General features: G+C 35.1%; 1 protein-coding gene across 4 annotated transcripts in view; it reads left to right on the forward strand.

The window, feature by feature from the left end:
* LOC138696808 (paired box protein Pax-6-like) overlaps window positions 1-18,140 on the forward strand; it is a 571,671-nt gene that overhangs the window by 512,481 nt on the left and 41,050 nt on the right. For all 4 annotated transcript variants that reach the window (XM_069822225.1, XM_069822227.1, XM_069822226.1 and 1 more), the window contains one exon: window positions 17,082-17,252. In XM_069822225.1, coding sequence (XP_069678326.1) covers window positions 17,082-17,252 — 171 coding nt within the window. The remainder of the gene's footprint in view (window positions 1-17,081; window positions 17,253-18,140) is intronic.

An 18,140-nucleotide genomic window follows, 5' to 3' on the forward strand; every position in this document is an offset into this window, starting at 1 on the left:
ATTTCCATATGGAAGCTCGTCAAAACATTACACGAGTGTTACTGGTTCACGAGCATTCAAAGGGCCACTGTACGTCTCCACATAAGGCACAAACTGTCATAGCAGTTAATTGAAGTGACTCCTTTTTGATGGAAAGCGACATTCAAGTTTACACAAACAGCAGCGGAATGTTTCCAAGTTGCTTACTGGCGCGAGGCTGCCTTTGCTTTCCAAAGCTTCTAGCATTCCTATAAACTCCCCCTTCTTCTTCCGCCCCTCCAGGTTGCAGGTCGCAGCAACTTGCTCCATGCGTTGAGATAAGTTAAAGCTTATGAAGATATGAAAAGCCAAGAGCACAGCCATCTTTTTTTTGTAGTTCTATTCTCCGGCTTCTTCTTCTTCTTCTTCTATCCTCCTCCCCTTCTTTCTTGCTCCCTATCATTCTTTCTTCTGTGTATACTGCTACAGTTAAAGCTTCAATTCGTGTTTATAATGAATTTTGAGCCGCATCTTGACAACATACAATAAAGAACTATTTTAATATGATTTAGCTTTCCTGTTTCGTCATACAGAACAAGAGGAACAATTGAGCATTACGCTACCTGTGTTTTGAAAGAAATTCTCATAAATCTGAAGACATTATCTTCTAAATTCCGTTATCTTTCCTTTCAAGCAATGAAGGTCATTCTTTATTTAACGTCCCCCTTGATAAGGGACGTACGTGAACGCATTAAAAATATTATAAATATTTAAACTGCAAATGTACAAAAAAATCGGAGCAAATAAATAAGCAAGAATAAAACTCATTAAATAAATACTGAAACAAAAATCGGACTTAAATAAAAAAAAAAAGATTAAATAAAATGGAAAAAAAAAGTAAAACCCGAATTAGGACCTCTACACCAAATAAATTAATGAATAAGCCTATACGAATTAAACATCCCTTATTTAAAATTGCCAACAGTGCTCTAATTGATTTACCGGGTAGGTTTTATCGGAGACATAGTCGCAAGTTTTATTCGTGAATACATCTCTCCTAATAAGGTATTGAATATAATGTATCTATTGTTTATACGTCCCCTTCAATTTGCGTTGCATATGCCTCGACATTGTTAGTTTTCCCTCTTCACTCCATTTCACTCGCGAATATTTTCAATTTAATTTGCTGATTTCTGCTCAATCGAGATTGTAGTCTTGTTCGTTACGATTCCTTTTGACGCTACTGCGAACGTTCTATCGCTTCACATTCTCGAGTTACACTGCTGCCGCGCGACCCGCCAATCCGTGCCTCAAATTCCCACCTTCCGCGTATTGCTAGAAGACGTCACACGCTCTAACTTAAGGTCACGTTGGTTACACTGATTTTTCGCTGTTTATTTCAATGGAGTATGTGGAGTAATAATTTTAGAAATTAAAGGCGCTATAAAACTCGCCTGAAAAGTGTGTCGGTAGACTTGTCGGGATGGCACCTTAGCATTGGACCGAACTTATAGACATATTTACGTCAAAAGTTACAAGTATAATTTAATGTAATTTTCACAGCCTTATAATGCATCAGTTAATCTCGTGGACTAGTAGGCTAGACTGTTAATTAGGGAAGGGATTTATATGCGCTATAAAGTAGTATTGTTACTTCGAAACAGCGATATGAAGATGTAATTTGTGAGCAAATGTGATACAAACTGCTGGAGGACGTAACTTTCAGATGTATAATTTTTAACCACTATTGCATACTATTTGAAAAAAAATATATAAATAATTTTTCATTACTTATTTATTTCCGTCAGAGTTAAATCTTTGTTACATGCTTTGAAGGCCGTTTTCAGAATATAAAATTTATATATAAGTTAAAAGGTGTAGGTACAGCTTTGAGCACTAAAGAATTGATCATATGAAATATTTGTCTCAGTATACATGGTTCATACTCAGTTTCAAATTAATACACAAAAAGAACCCTACCCTTTAGCATATTAAAATAATTTTCAGTTTTCTAACATGAGTTAAAGTCCATAATTTAATTATTCAAAATTATGGCTATTCGCTTTTTCAGAATTCAGCTCTTTGCTCTTATTCAATTTTCAACATTTTCATTGTTTGTTATTTTCATTTTAAAGCTAAAAATATAGCTCTGCAAAATTGACAGCAACACCATTTTTAAGGAAATATGTAATATTTTAAATTTATGTTTACATTTATTTAACAAGTTTCTAAGGTATTTCAGTTAAAAAAAAATACTTTTTGTAAGATAATTTTTGTAGTAAAAATATCTACTTGAAAAATATCAACTTGACTTAGATCATTTTGTAGATAATGGATATATAAAAATGCACAACAATTTTCATACGGTTCTTTTCAGTAGTTACAGAATTGAGGTGCTCATAATAATAACGGCAGATTCCAACCGGCCTCGAATTTTGAGATAGGTATACGACTGTGTATTCCTGCCATTTACCTTTCATACGGTGAAGTATAATATTAACCTGAGAGGTTCGGGAGTAAAGAATGATAAGTGACATTTTATTGTTTTCAAGTTATAGGTAGACAAACATGCATCAGTTTGTATAGTTACCAGGAAAGTAAAATCTGTATAACTTTGCCATCTGTTGAGATGTTGGAAAACTAACTACTATATTATACGCAGAATGTAAGATACCATATTATACGCTACATATCTCATTTTTATCCAAAATGTACGTTACCACTTTTTACGCCCGAGCCTGTCAATTGGGATACGTCAAAGCTCTCATATTCCACACTGAAAATTAGTCCTCAGTGGGAATGAAAGTTTTCTCAGTGATTAAACGGCATATCCTAACTGTATGGCCTTTTGTTTGCGTCCACTACAAGTACATGGCGTTGTAGCCAATATGATGGCATCCACTAACTCTTTTATTGGACAAAACAAAAATGTTCATAGTGTTGCTCTTTGGATTTATTTGGTAAAAATGAAAGTTTTCGATTCAATTGTACATAGATTTATCGTACCAGGACATATAAATGAAGAAGATTCATCATTATCCCATTTTTTCTCCATATACTCTGTTTAAACGAACAGCAGAAAAACAGACGAACTATTAATGACAAAGGATCAAGAATTTTCAGGTAAACTTTAAGCACCATATTTAACAAACCCTGAAAAAATGAAGTCTTAATGTTAAAAATTCGCAGAGCTTTAAAAACAAACACAAGAAGTCTTTTTCTCAAAATGAACTTCGGTTGGGATTTGCCGTTATTATTCTGAGCGCCTCAATTGTCACTGAAATGCATTTACGAACTGTAGTTAACGGGAGAATAGCATTAAAGATATAATAAGATAATGTAATATAGTACCATGTGCAGCGGCCTGCATTAAAAGTCATAACTTTAAAACTAATAAAGGTATTGGAATAATTGCTTGAATAGTTTGTGCATATTTTAAAAATTATTTTGAAAAATCGATTACTTAAGGTGTTAAGTTGTATCTATCCCCGTACTATAACCGCATATAAATTATACAGGGACATCATTTTATTTTTACTAACATTTTTAATATTAACCTGTCTATACCTTTAGAGAACCGGAAACACCGTTCGCTAACCCCTTCCACGACTGGAGTTCGATGATACTGGCGTAAAACACAAACGCATCACTTTACTAGGTATAGGAGGGAAGAAAAGTAGTTCGTCCATTTACGTAAACTAGGAAATATCGCAATTTTCAGTTCGATTATTTTCATTAGGTTTTTATTTAATCAAAATGCAGTACTGTATTAAGAATAAGTGTTTTTACTCACGAACTGAGTTATCCATGCGAACGTATTCATTATGCACTGTATATTATACTGTATACAGCACATAAGCGTACAATATAGAGAATGAAGTTCAATTGAAAAATAATCATAATATGGATATTTAAACACATTTTTGAAAATGGTGGCCGTTCATTTCGATACAGGCTTCAGTTCTCTTGTGCATATTATCGCACTACAGACTATTGCATCTAATTCTAATTACCAGTTTCGTCCTTCGTACTAGTAACTCATGTTGAAATAATTCTGTACCTAATCTATAAAAGAGTACCTTACATACTGTAAATTCAATCTTCACATCTGCCCGACCCGCACAGATAAAATTACTCAGACATGTTATCTACTGTCCGTCCAAGTGGTTATGCCGCAGGATCGTAGAAAGGGGGGAAATCACGTGAAGTTAATTACTTAACGAGGCCCTTTTATTTAAGTTATTTTAAACAGTTGTATAATATTACGTAAATGTCCAATTCCTAACAGAAATTAATCTTTTCAGAAAAGAGCTAAGACAGCCCAGCTTTTACAGAAGGGAGTGCAGAAACAGGTGGGGGAAATCGGGATGCGACGTAGGCAAACGAACAGTACCTGTGCGAAAATATGGTTCAATATTGAAAGCTCTTTCGTCACTGGAAAACGCGAACATATTTCTGGAACGTACTATACTCACTAACTCAGTGCTGTTTACTATATGCAGCCTTGATTCTGTCTGGAGGACAGTTGGAACTTCATTAGTAGGAGGAGTGGGAGCGAAGTACATTCAAAAACTCGGGTACAATAAAAATTGAAGTAAAAATAAAATGATGTCCCTGTACAACGAGCCGCCACTGATAATATCATTCACAACACGAGTAACGAATTGATTTGTTCTGAAACTCGCAACACATGTTAACAAGGAAGTAGATCTCTGCATCAACTTATGTGATTGTTTTTTGTTTGTAGAAATGTTACTTGATATTAAAGAACGTAGACAGAACATGACTATTCTTACAAACAATTTTTCTGAATGTGTTTTATTCCCCGGCACTAACCCCATCAGTAATTTCCATACTATTATGCTGCATTGTCCTGTATTATATCATGTGTGCACGGCAGTTCATTATAATTACAATAGGAATTTCAGTTTTAGTCTTCATCTCTGGTGCTAAATCGTCACTGTCCTTTTGTAACTCTAATTCTACATTTCCATAAAGCATAGCTTGTGTGAATAACACGTTTAGTAAATTTACCATAAGCTCCACTCATAAAAGGCTTTGACATAATATTTCACAAGCTAGACCGTAGTTTAGTCAGCTAACATGACGGCTTTTCAGCAAGGGAACGTGTGTTCGATCCCCGATGAACGTTAAGGGATTTATGGTTGGGAATACGTATGTCAAACAGGTTTTCACAGGAAACATCTATCCCGCGTTATTTTTATTTAAAAAAAAACTTCACCATAATTTGTTTATTATCCTCTCTGAAAAGACTTTGTTGTTTAGAAGTATATTTAATGAATCACCACAAAAATATAATAAAGCTATCTCTAAGTCTCATAACAGTCTCTATCGCTTTAAAAAGAAGTTAACAATGAAGGTTGGGAAGTGCTTTTTACAAAATCGAGGAATTTTATTTTTATTTTATTGTGTTATTTTACGACGCTGTATCAACAACTAGGTTATTTAGCATCTGAATGATATGAAGGTGATAATGCCAGTGAAATGAGTCCGGGGTCCAGCACCGAAAGTTACCCAGCATTTGCTCGTGTTGGGTTGAAGGAATACCCCGGAAAAAAACCTTAACCAGGTAACCTGCCCCGACCGGGATTCGAACCCGGGCCACCTGGTTTCGCGGCCAGACGCGCTGACCGTTACTCCACAGGCGTGGACACAAAATCGAGGAAACATTAGAAAAACGAGCAGAGCGATTCCAGTGATTTGCGGGCCCCTACTTCATCAAGCTTCTCTTCTGTCAGTACACGGCGTTGTTGAACACGTTTCTTGTTCAAAAAAGATCCTGTACGTCTGACTTTATTGACAAGATCATGAATAGTTGACCTGCTAGGAATTCGAACACCTGCAAACCTATATTCAAATTCTCTTCGACACCTTCTTGCAGAAGAGTATTTCACATACAAATCATAGAGAAAAATAAGTTGCTCTAAAGTGTACTCAACTATTATTAATAGACACTTTATCACCACGAGACAACACAATTTTACTCACAACACGCTCGCAGACGTCTTTCCCTCACGACAGATCCAATTCGACTGACTGGCGCGTCAGCGCCAATCTTCACGCAGTCGAAGGCCGCCGCGGAAAGGTCCGGCCGAGCTACGAACGCACTGCATGTGGTAGATAGGCTTTTCTATGGCAACTGGTCATTTGATGGAATAGCCCCATATGCTTAATGCTTTTTTCTTAACGTGAAATCCTCTATAAGTAACAATAATTTCACTGTAATGAGTCTATTTCAGTGTAGTTTTATGTTACGAAGAATGGTTTCCCTAGCAACAAGTTTCTGTGTGGGAATTCTAACTTTGAAGACCTAACAATAGCTGTAAATACAACAAAAAATACGATAGTGCAAAAATAAATTATTGGATTAATGTAAAAGTTCGTAGCGTTTTTTTTTTCGCTGTGACAAAAGTTTTTATTCGAGGTAATTAAAAAATAGAAATCAATCAGTAATATATTCTCCTATATTATTTATGACTCTCTGCCAACGCTGGTGTAGTTTTCGATTCCGCGTCTGAAGAAATCTACTGGTTTCGAGTTAAAGAAGCCGTCAAGCCAAGTTACTAAATCATCTTAGTTATCAAAGGAGTTCTCTTGAAGAATGTTAGATACAGAATCGAAAAGGTGGAAATCTGAGGGCACAAGAGCGGAAGAATACAGGGGATGTGGAATCATCTCCCAACCAAGTTCCTGGATAGCTGCTTTCGTCATGTTAGCGGAGTGCGGGTATGCATTATCGTGTTGCAGCATCACTTCAACAGTCTTCTCTGTCCTTTTTCTTCAATTGCGGTCGCATGGCGTCTGAGTTAGTCAGCAGTTACGGTTAGATTCCTGAAAGCAATTCGTAGTACACGACGCCTTTTTTATCCCACTAACATCATCTTTTAGATTCTAAAGCAATATTTAGTTAAATACTCGTATTTCAGCCTTAGTGAATGGGAAAAGAAATTATACTTCGATTAACAATTTTCACCATTCTTTCAAAATTTCATTTAAATAGATCTACACCTTTTCCAGTTATATTTCAGAAAATATCAATTGTATTTCAGATTTTATTTTCGAATACGGATGAGCCAATGGGAACAGTAGACAAGCTCACAGATTGTATTGGGTCAAGTACCCACGTAGGAGACATTCGGCCCATACCATTTTTCCACGACTGTTCCAAAAGTTAAGGAAAGGAGAGCACGTGGTGCCAAATTACAATTCCATTTCCTCACAACTATTTTTGCTTATAACTTTCGACTCAGTAATTTCCGGACCATGGTTCCTTATCTCAAATTGATACATGTGCCCTTCGTCATCATCCCTGAAAGTTTGTAACACCACCTCGGAAACACCCTGTATATTGTTTTAAAGAACAAGTTTTGTATATTTTTTCCAACACAAAAAAAATCAGAGTTTTCATCCACATTCACTAAACAGTAGGCCTTCTCTTAACGTTGTAGAAGAAGCATAACCTGGGCCATAAACAAACAAGCGAAGTTCTTTAACTAAAAAATGCATCACGGTGGCATCGATGCAAAACCTATAAGGGGCAAGACTGTAATTTTTGTTACAATTTTTCTCGAGAGGTACGCAGAAAATGTTCCTTGTTAAAAACAGAAACGTAGATGTGAAGGAATGTTGAGGGCAGCAATGAAGATTTGAAGGAAGCGGATTTCTCTCATATGAAGGATGATAATGATGATGATTATGGTTATGAATACAACGGCAGTGAACTTTTCGTGCATAGATGAAGAGCTATTAATCCGAAATAAAACTGTGAGTTGCGCATTAGTGTATGCATTACTTGCAGCCCTAAACGCCTCACAGCCAGACGAGACACATTTTAGCAGGAAAACTCTCAACCCCATCTCCAATTTTTCTTCTCCCAGTCCCCTTCTTGAAAAGTTGTCTCTTCTCTTACCTCCTTATTCGAAGCTCTGTGTGCGCCCATCCCTGCGACGCGGCAGTTCTCGTTTATGTCACCTCCTCCTTTTTTATATAATACACCCCCTCCCTCCCAGTGCTCGCCACTTCGAAGTAGTGTAACCCCTTCACAAAACTCTGTCGCTCTCCGTCGCACCTACGGGACGGAGGCCCCGTGCCTCTCTGTCGCGTTATCGGGAGTTTCCGCCTGACTGGGCCCGGTGTAACGCTCGTGTGTGGCCCGCCTTATCGGGCTGCATCCCGCTCCACACAGCCTGGAGACGCCCGCCCGCCTGCCTGCCTCTACTAATGGAAACCTGATAACGACGAGTCGAAAGAGAAGGAAGAATAAAAGAAGAGAGGAGGAAAGTTTGCGAGTTATGAACACATAAAATAGGAAAGCAAAGACCCAAGAAAAGAGGCACGCCTTTCTTCGAAGAAGGTGGAAGAAGGGGGAGGGAAAAATAAATTGAGCATAATTCTCAAACTAAAGTGTTGGTCAAATATCATATGTACGATTGGAGTCAGAAAGTAAGGTTCCAAATTACAATACGCCTTGCGAGGGCGGCAACTTCATTGACAAGCTCGTTTCGCTGGTTACTGCTTCTGCAAGGCGTTGCAGTATGTGTGACTACATGGTGAGATGCACTATCACCTTTACTTTTTAACTTTGCTCTAGAGTATGCCATTAGGGAAGTCCAGGATAACAGAGAGGGTTTGGAATTGAACGGGTTGCATCAGCTGCTTGTCTATGCGGATGACGTGAATATGTTAGGAGAAAATCCACAAACGATTAGGGAAAACACAGGAATTTTACTGGAAGCAGGTAAAGAGATAGGTTTGGAAGTAAATCCCGAAAAGACAAAGTATATGATTATGTCTCGTGACGAGAATATTATACGAAATGGAAATATAAAAATTGGAAATTTATCTTTTGAAGAGGTGGAGAGGTTCAAATATCTTGGAGCAACTGTAACAAATATCAATGATACTCGGGAGGAAATTAAACACTGAATAAATATGGGAAATGCCTGTTATTATTCGGTTGAGAAGCTTTTATCATCCAGTCTCCTGTCAAAAAATCTGAAAGTTAGAATTTATAAAACAGTTATATTACCGGTTGTTCTTTATGGTTGTAAAACTTGGACTCTCACTTTGAGAGAGTAACATAGGTTAAGGGTGTTTGAGAATAAGGTTCTAAGGAAAATATTTGGGGCTAAGAGGGATGAAGTTACATGAGAATGGAGAAAGTTAGATAGATAGAGAGATAAGTGCATTTATTGATGCATAATAAATTATACAAACTCATGTACACAAGATCCTTCGCACGAGCCCTTACGGCCATTTGTGCTATAACTATGCACAGTTTGAATCTTCAAAATGAACATAATACCGACTAATAATAAAATAGTAAAACAACAGTTATTATTATTACTACCGTTATCATTAATTATCACAATTACAACTAATCTAATTTCAAACCAAATTTCACAAAAATAATAAAAATAAAATAAAAATGTAAGATATGAAAAGAGAGAGAAAAAAACACAGTGAAACATATATATATATATATATATATATATATATATATAAACAATTCAATTCCTTATTGAGACTGCACGAAATAATCCAACTCATAAAGGTATAAAGGTAATACATAAAAAAACATACACACGTGATAAAATACAAATAGAAAAAAAAGACACAATAAATACAAAAAGAACATTATCCCGTAATTACTTCATCATTACAACACTAATTAATAACTCTTTCCCTTATTTCCTCGGCTCCCTCCCCCTCGGCCAGTTGCACCCTCAACTGTCGAACTTTTGCCATAAATTTTCCCACACTGTCACAAAATTTAACGTTATTTAACATATTGTATGTTGCCAAGTGCCCCCTGCTAGATATGGAGAAAGTTACACACCACAGAACTGCACGCATTGTATTCTTCACCTGACATAATTAGGAGCATTAAATCCAGACGTTTGAGATGGGCAGGGCATGTAGCACGTATGAGCGAATCCAGAAATGCATATAGAGTGTTAGTTGGGAGGCCGGAGGGAAAAATACCTTTAGGGATGCCGAGACGTAGATGGGAAGATAATATTAAAATGGATTTGAGGGAGGCGGGATATGATGATAGAGAATGGATTAATCTTGCTCAGGATAGGGACCGATAGCGGGCTTATGTGAGGGCGGCAATGAACCTCCGGGTTCCTTAAAAGCCAGTAAGTAAGTAAGTACATGGTTTTGTGTTGTCTTTTATGAAATTACTGCATAAAAAATTTAGTAAAAATTACAAGGTGCAAAATATGTCCTTGTAAAATCTGAAGTTACATTTTTTCTGTTCTAGAAAATAACGCATAAATCATTTATGTTATTAACAAAAACGTTAGTAAACTTACAATTCATTTATTTACATTATATAATCATAATCATCACCATCACTTACATTATCATCATCTATATACTATTAGACCTCATAGTATGCTACCCCCTTCTATCAGAGTTTTCATGTTCTTCTTTCAATCTTTGATAGTTTAAGAACTGGTGAGTTACACGTTTTACACATATGGATTGTATCGAGTTTGAGTTATTTATCGATATATTATGAGAAAGTTTAAATAATTGGGACATATGAAATTAACACACTATTATTTCTTTAAACTAATTTAATTTTACACTCATTCTAAAAGTAACATCATCTACTGTGAACTTTATGAGTTCCTCGACGCTTTCTGATAGCTCAAATGGTTCGGATATATACAGGGTGTAACAAAATATACGTCAAACCTTTGGGGAAACATTCCTCATATGTAAAGAATGAAAATATTATATGAACATAGTATGGAAACGTTTTATTCCATTGTTAAAGATTTTTTTCACATGGTCCCGATATATACAGGGTGTATCAAAACTTCGGAGAAACATTCTTCAAATCTAGTGGATGAAACCATATACGAGTCCACACCTGTGGAGTAACGGTTAGCGCGTCTGGCCGCGAGACCAGGTGGCTCGGGTTCGAATTCCGGCCGGGGCAAGTTACCTGGTTGAGGTTTTTCCGGGGTTTTCCCTGAACCCAATATGAGCAATTGCTGAGTAACTATCTGTGCTGGACTCCGGACTCATTTCACCGGCATTATCACCTTCATCTCATTCAGACGCTAATTAACCTAAGATGTTGATACAGCGTCGTAGAATAACATACTAAAAAATATATATATTATCATAGCATGGAAACGCTTTAGTTCATTGTTAGAGCTCTTCTTCACATAACTCTGATATATATAGAATGTAACAAATAAGTACGTCAAAACTTTGGAAAAACATTCTTAAAATCTAGTTATGGAAACATGTTATATGGACATAGTTTGGAAATGTTTTATTTCATTTTTATAACTCTCTTTTTCTACAACCTCAACGGACCAAGCTCCGAAGCGTTCTTAAATAAGAACTTGCCTGTTTTTGTTAGGAAAGGGACCATTACGACGATTTTCATGCACAATGGAGCTCCTTCTAATGTCGGTGTCTGTGTACGTTGGTTTTTCAATCGGAAGTTCCGAGACTGCTGGATAGCTAGAGATGGACAAATTCCTTGGCTTTCACGCCTGCTGATATAGGTTAAATCAATTAGACTTTTTTATTGTATGTGGAGGAATTTAAGTTCGCTTGTCTACGTAACTCCAATACAAGACGTAGGAAGAGTCGTTGTGACGGTACTGTGAAAGGTTACGAGACAATCTGAAATTCCTCGATAACCTTCATAAGAATATTCGGGAGTAATTGCAACGATCAGTTTATGCACATATCGTGCTAACGGAGACATTTTGTGAATTTATCATAAAACATTTGCAGATTCGCCTTCGGTATGATATCTTGCATTTCGTAATTCATATTGTTATCTGTGCATTTCTCACAGTTCTGGTGTTTTTTTGTTCTGATATAGGATATAGTGTAGGCTACTATGCACATGATAGTTTTGATGGCTTTCCACATAAAAACAAACTAACTTCTGCGTTACACAATATAACACAGTTGTAAAACTAAAGTTACAACAAGGAAATTCTCGTAAACTGTTTCTGTTAATGTAACATTTTCATCCCCTAGGTGTGAGGAATGTATCACAAAAGTTTTGACGTAGGCCTACCTTTTATTACACAATATTATAATATATTCACATGTGCATTGGGTAGGCTTACTTTGCGCCTATTTCAGCACTTCTAGCACAGCGCCTTTCTATAAAATGCTTACACTTATCAGAGGATACCACCTCAGATCATATATAGATTGCTCTTTCCTATGTTAAAATCGGTTGCACTTTGAAGAGAACAACCGCCAGGATCGCCACCCGTCCGCCGTAAACGAACACGAGATAGCAGTACAGTCGCTAATGCAATTCAAATGGGAGTTATGACATGACTCCTTATGTATCAACTAGATGGCAGCAAAGTAAACCTGACAAAAGTTGTTACAGTCCAAACCTATAACGCCGATATATGATCTAGGATACCACTTACTCTCCATAACGCTACAGTTTCTTTTTCCTCTCGATAGAGGCCAGCACATACAATCAGTTGCGGTGCTTCCCAGATAGATGGAATATCTGTCACGGATATAAAATTTGCCACAGAAATATAATTTCTTACAACTTTACTTAAAATAGTCTTTATCGAGTCAATTTATAAAACTTCAATTCCTTGTCTTTTCTTATTTTATTTCCTAATCAGCTATTATGTATAAAAAGAATAACGTTAAACTTTTTTTTTTCGATAATTTTAATGAGAATTATAGCGGAGAATTGTATTGTTCGCCACCTATAACTTTACTTGAAATGACATTTATTAAACTACCTAATAAAATTTATAGTCCATGTTTTTTTCACTATATTTCTTAGTGAACTATTAATTCTAGTACCGGACCGGTATAGATAACGTTTTCCACATTTTTAATAGGCGTAAAATCTATAGGGATATTTCCTCTTAAATCATCATTGTTTTTCTTACATTTTGCTCATCCACCGAAACACATCACTTAATGTGAGACAGAGGCCCTATATAATCATCTTTAAGTAGACTTACTTTTATATCGGAAACTATTACAGATATCTCTATGAAAATTTTACCGCTGATTCTTCATTATCTTAGAATTACTGAACTTCTGATTAGAAAGAGTATTTTGTGAAAATAATAAGTTAGGATTCTTTTTTGTAACCCACTACTTATTAAGGAAAATGAAATTACATTAATACTCATGTACAAAGAAGGTTTTGTCCAAATAACCTGAAAATAGAGCTCAATGATCAATTTAATACTATAGATAAACTAAAAATTTCATACTTCCAGCTCTCTTACCGTAGTTTCTGAGAAAATGGTACGTACGTTCTGAATGTTTAACATTCAAGAAAATGAACGACAAAATACACAATAGAAAAACTTGAATTTTCAAAAATTTAGAATACTAAATTTTCTTTGAAAATTTACAACAAATTCAGCCATTATAGTTTTCAACAATGCGCCAACTTAAGAAACAAACATTCAGTTGCAAAACATACTAAACCACAACCACTTTTATTGAATAGTTTCAAAGATATTTATATTTTATGTAACACTGAGGAATGAGAAAAACGTAGTTTGATGCATAAAAACGTATTACGCAATTAAAAGCACTTACAATTTGAATTTTTAAATAAATTGATTACCAAATCACGTAGAAAATTCTAAGTATTTGGGACAAAAATCAAATCTTCATGTTTTTTTTTTTTCATTTGGTCTCTGGTTTCACCTTAAAATACTATTTATTTAGCTATTGCGTAACATGAAGTTAAGTGTCACCTATTATTTGGGTTAAATTCATAACAGATGATGATCCATTCTACACCGTCATAAAACCGATCCATCTCATGCGCGAGCTTTCAAATCGAACCACAACTCCCTCTGAAATGATGTGATGTGTTCCGTATACAATGTCGATGAGAGTGTGGTTTTCAAAACCGTAGGACGTGAGTATTACCGACGAAGCCACGGGCGACGTTGACGTCATTCCTGTAATTTTACTTTGTTTTCACATGAATGATCTAACAGGAAAGACAGAACAAACATGGATTAATAATGAAAACATTTAAAATGTTCACTTCAAAATTGATAAAGGCTATCAAGATGTCTGTCACTGTCCGTACCTACCTCGTCCTTGGATGGACGAACTGCCAACTGTACAACGTCAAACGAATTTACCGTCATCAACTCGTTGAAATATTACGTCGAAATTTTAAAAGTAACAAAATTATACGTCAGGGATTATAAAAGTAACATTCAATGATGTAGGAGCAGCTAAAGTGTAGCTCAACAGAGTATGGAAGTAAAGATCGAGAATTTTAATCCTGTGTTGGGAGTTAATAATTCCAATAAATGTAACTGTGAATAAAACAGTTTGATCATTAATATCCGGTAGAAGAAATTAATTGAAACCTGCAGAGAATGTGAAAATGGAAAGAATTATGTTAAATATTTCAGAACAATTATTTTAGTCCAGTCATTCAAACTGTACATCGTAGAAGAATATCGCCAAAAATCCATTTTGGATCAATGTCACTTCTATAAAATAATATTCTCTTCCATAAAAAGAAATTATAAATTATAATATTAAATAGAAATTAGCTCAGAATTCATTGTATACCTTATTTCATATATAAGAGAAACTGAATAATCAGTACTTATCTTTTAAATGCAACTCGAATGTTCTTTGTTGATTTCAATTAATTGTTCTTATTTAAGGTAGATTGGATAACCAATACCAATCTTAAACTTTGCAGATATATCGTACTGATTACAAAAAGTCTTATTATTTAAGACACACTGAATAATATTTAACAACTTTTAATGTAGTTCAAATATTACGTTTAGCAACTATTATATAAATTGCTTCTTATTTAAGACAAACTGAATAATCATATCTTTTAAATGCAATATAAATGTCATACTTAACAGTAATTCTATGTTGATTGCAATTAATAGTTTATTATTTGAGACAGGCTAAATATTCAATACATTTTCATGCAACCCAAATGCTACATTTAACAATTATGGTATGTTGACTGCAATTAATTGTTTCATATTTCAGACAGATTGAATAACACTGTTCTACAAGGGTCATTTTTCTTATATGAAAATATGTGTTTCCAAAGGATTTCCATATGGAAAATTCAAATCTGAAAACAGAAATCCGCTATCAGGCACAGTTTTTTAGTTATACGAGAATATACGTCTCATTTAACTGACATTTTAAGTTTGTGATAAAGATGATGAACTTTCATTAACAACAGTTGCCAACAGTTAATTTTATTCTTCATTTGTTTTGATTTTCAAATTGTGGCATTCCTGTTACTAGTAAAATTTTATGTTAATAAGCAAGTCATTGTTACAGGATTTAAAATTGAGTTTTACAACGCGTTAAACTGGCATTATTTGGATGGTGGAGACATTCCTTATCATGTGAGTAAATATTCATTTTTAACTATAACATTCCGACATCTGTGGTATATAAAATGTGTAAAACTTTACATATTTCTCTTTTACACAAACCTCTTAAATCATAGAAGTAAAATAGACAGATTCTAATAGAGAGAGGGAAATCTTGAGTTTAACCTGGAATTTTTGTTAGAAGAAGTGAGTACTGTGTGTTTACATGAAATATTGTTTCTGCACATGCACAATTCAACTCATGATGACATTCTGCAACGATGTTTGTGACCTAATGAATACTTTGAACTTCAAATACGAGCCACAGGAGTGGAGACTTTTTATAGATGCCTCAAAATACAGTCTAAAGGGAGTTCTCCTCCACAATGAGAACATAATGCCTTCTGTCTCAGTTGTCTATACAAGTATGACTAAAGAGTCATATGATAGTTTGAAAAATATGCTGAGATTAATCAAATATAATGAGCACAAGTGGAAAATATGTGGTGATCTGAAAATAGTTGCCATGATATTAGGTATGCAACAAAGCTACACCAAATATGAATGTTTTCTGTGTGGGTGGGATAATCGCGATAGGAATTCCCATTATAAAAGAAAGATTTGCCCTGAACGTAAGTGGAAAGTTGGAGAAAAAAATATACTGAATGAGAAATTGGTAGCCAGTGAAGATGTTCTGTTGTCCCCTCTTCACATCAAGCTAGGCCTTATTAAACAATTTGTTAAGGCCATGGACACATCTGGAAGAGGATTTATGTACCTTTCAAAAACGTTTCCTCGCCTTTTTGCAGCAAAATAAAAGAGGACGTGTTTGTAGTTCCCCAAATTAGAGAACTTCAGGAGGACTCACATTTTGGACAATGCCTTGCACCAAAAAAAAAAAAAAGAAGAGCGTGGTCTTGTTTCAAGAATGTAACGCAAAATTTTCTGAGAAGAAAAAGAGCTAACGACTTCGAACAACTGGTTCAACAAATGATAAATGCATGTAGAAATCTAGGATCTCACATGTCTAAAAGTGCATTTCCTAGATTCACATCTACATAAATTTCCTGAGAGCTGCAGTGATGTCTCCGACGAACATGGTGAAAGGTTCCATAAATATATAATGTCCATGGAAAAGCGGTATGAAGGGAAATGGATGCTTGCGATGCTTGCTGACTACTGCTGGAACATTATTAGAGAGACTGCAAAAATTGAACACAAGAGAAAAAAATAAGACTTTTAAATTCTTAGCGAAAAGTGTATTTTGTTCATATTTTCTAATTATAAATACGTTTTTCCATATAATATAATTATTATATTAAGGTTTGTATATATTTTTTGTTTCATAGTGCATAAAATGTTTGTAAATAATTTTATAAGTGATTAAATATTAATAGTTGCATGTTTTGCCTACATAAATGCATAGCGTGGAAACGAAAATTATTTAAAAAATGAAATTGTATATAACTTGAAAACTATGCGTGACACAGAGAAACTAATTACAGATTTGAATTCAGAAGGTAAATTTCCATATTAATCAAGAATGTTATACCCAGAGAAATGAATTTCATTTTTTTTTTTTTTTTTTTTTTTTTTTTTTTTTTTTTTTTTTTTTTGGTAGAACAGTGTAATCAGTACCTTTTGAATGCAATACAAATGTAATACTTAACAACTATTGTCTGTTGACAGCAATTATGTTCATTGATGTTTATTCTTTTTATTTCTTTGTTCTAGTGGTCGACCTGGACGGGGCGCCTTCGGATGAGACAAATTCGGGGGACAACTCGAATGCGGGTTCCAGTGCTGGAGGACCTGATGAGGACCAAGCGAGACTGCGGCTCAAGAGGAAGTTGCAGAGAAACCGAACTTCCTTTACCAATGAGCAGATCGACAGTTTAGAGAAAGGTAGTGTCCTTATCTTATCCAATCATTTTAAGCGTCATTCTAAGGATCTTTTACGTAGCATTACACTCGCGGTAGACAGGGGACTTTTATGAAATGGCCAGACTGTGTCCAATTTGCAATACAGTTTCACTCAGTTTTTTTTTTAATCATAATGTGAGTTGGTGTTGAATCTGAACGGAATGGACAGGAGTCATTAAGTTTACGTAAGCTTAAAATGTAGTCACACTTTTGGCTGATTGGCCCTGTTTTTCTGATGCTTTAACTCACTTCAGTTTCTTCCATAAGTTTTCACAACCTTTAGAGGTCTTGAGGATTTTCTTCTCAAGGAAAGGATCATCTATTTGCGGATACCTTCGTCTTGGGTGTTTTGAATGAAGTATTCATTCTCAGTCTGCTTTGTTAGATAATTTAATTGTCCTGGATTCCGTCTTTGGTAATTTATTTCATTTCTTGCACTGTAAAAGGACTTATCGGTTCCCTTAAGTCATTTAGCTCAGTTTAGAGACGTTAATACTATTATTATTTGTTATATTATTTATTTCATTTTCCCTCTCTTTTATCCTTTACCTCTAGCTTCTTTCCTTTCTTTCTGCCTTCCTATTTCCCTGGTATTTCCTCTTTTCTGTACCTTCCTATACTTCTTGCTTTCCTTAATTCTTTGTACTTTTCTTCTATTTGTTATCTTCTCTTCTTTTTTACCTCTTCCATTCCGCCTCCTCTTTTTTTGTTCTTCCCCCCTCCCTGTTTCCCTTCCTTCCCCGTTTCTTCCTTCGTCGTTGAATTCTATCCTCCTTTTACACCTATCTTACATTTTTCTTTATCCTTTCATTTAATCTCTCTTTCCCTTATACCGTATCTCCTTTTATACACCCTTCCTTCATTCTTCCT

Source organism: Periplaneta americana, chromosome 3, assembly GCF_040183065.1.
Source record: "Periplaneta americana isolate PAMFEO1 chromosome 3, P.americana_PAMFEO1_priV1, whole genome shotgun sequence".
NCBI classification, from domain to species: domain Eukaryota; kingdom Metazoa; phylum Arthropoda; class Insecta; order Blattodea; family Blattidae; genus Periplaneta; species Periplaneta americana.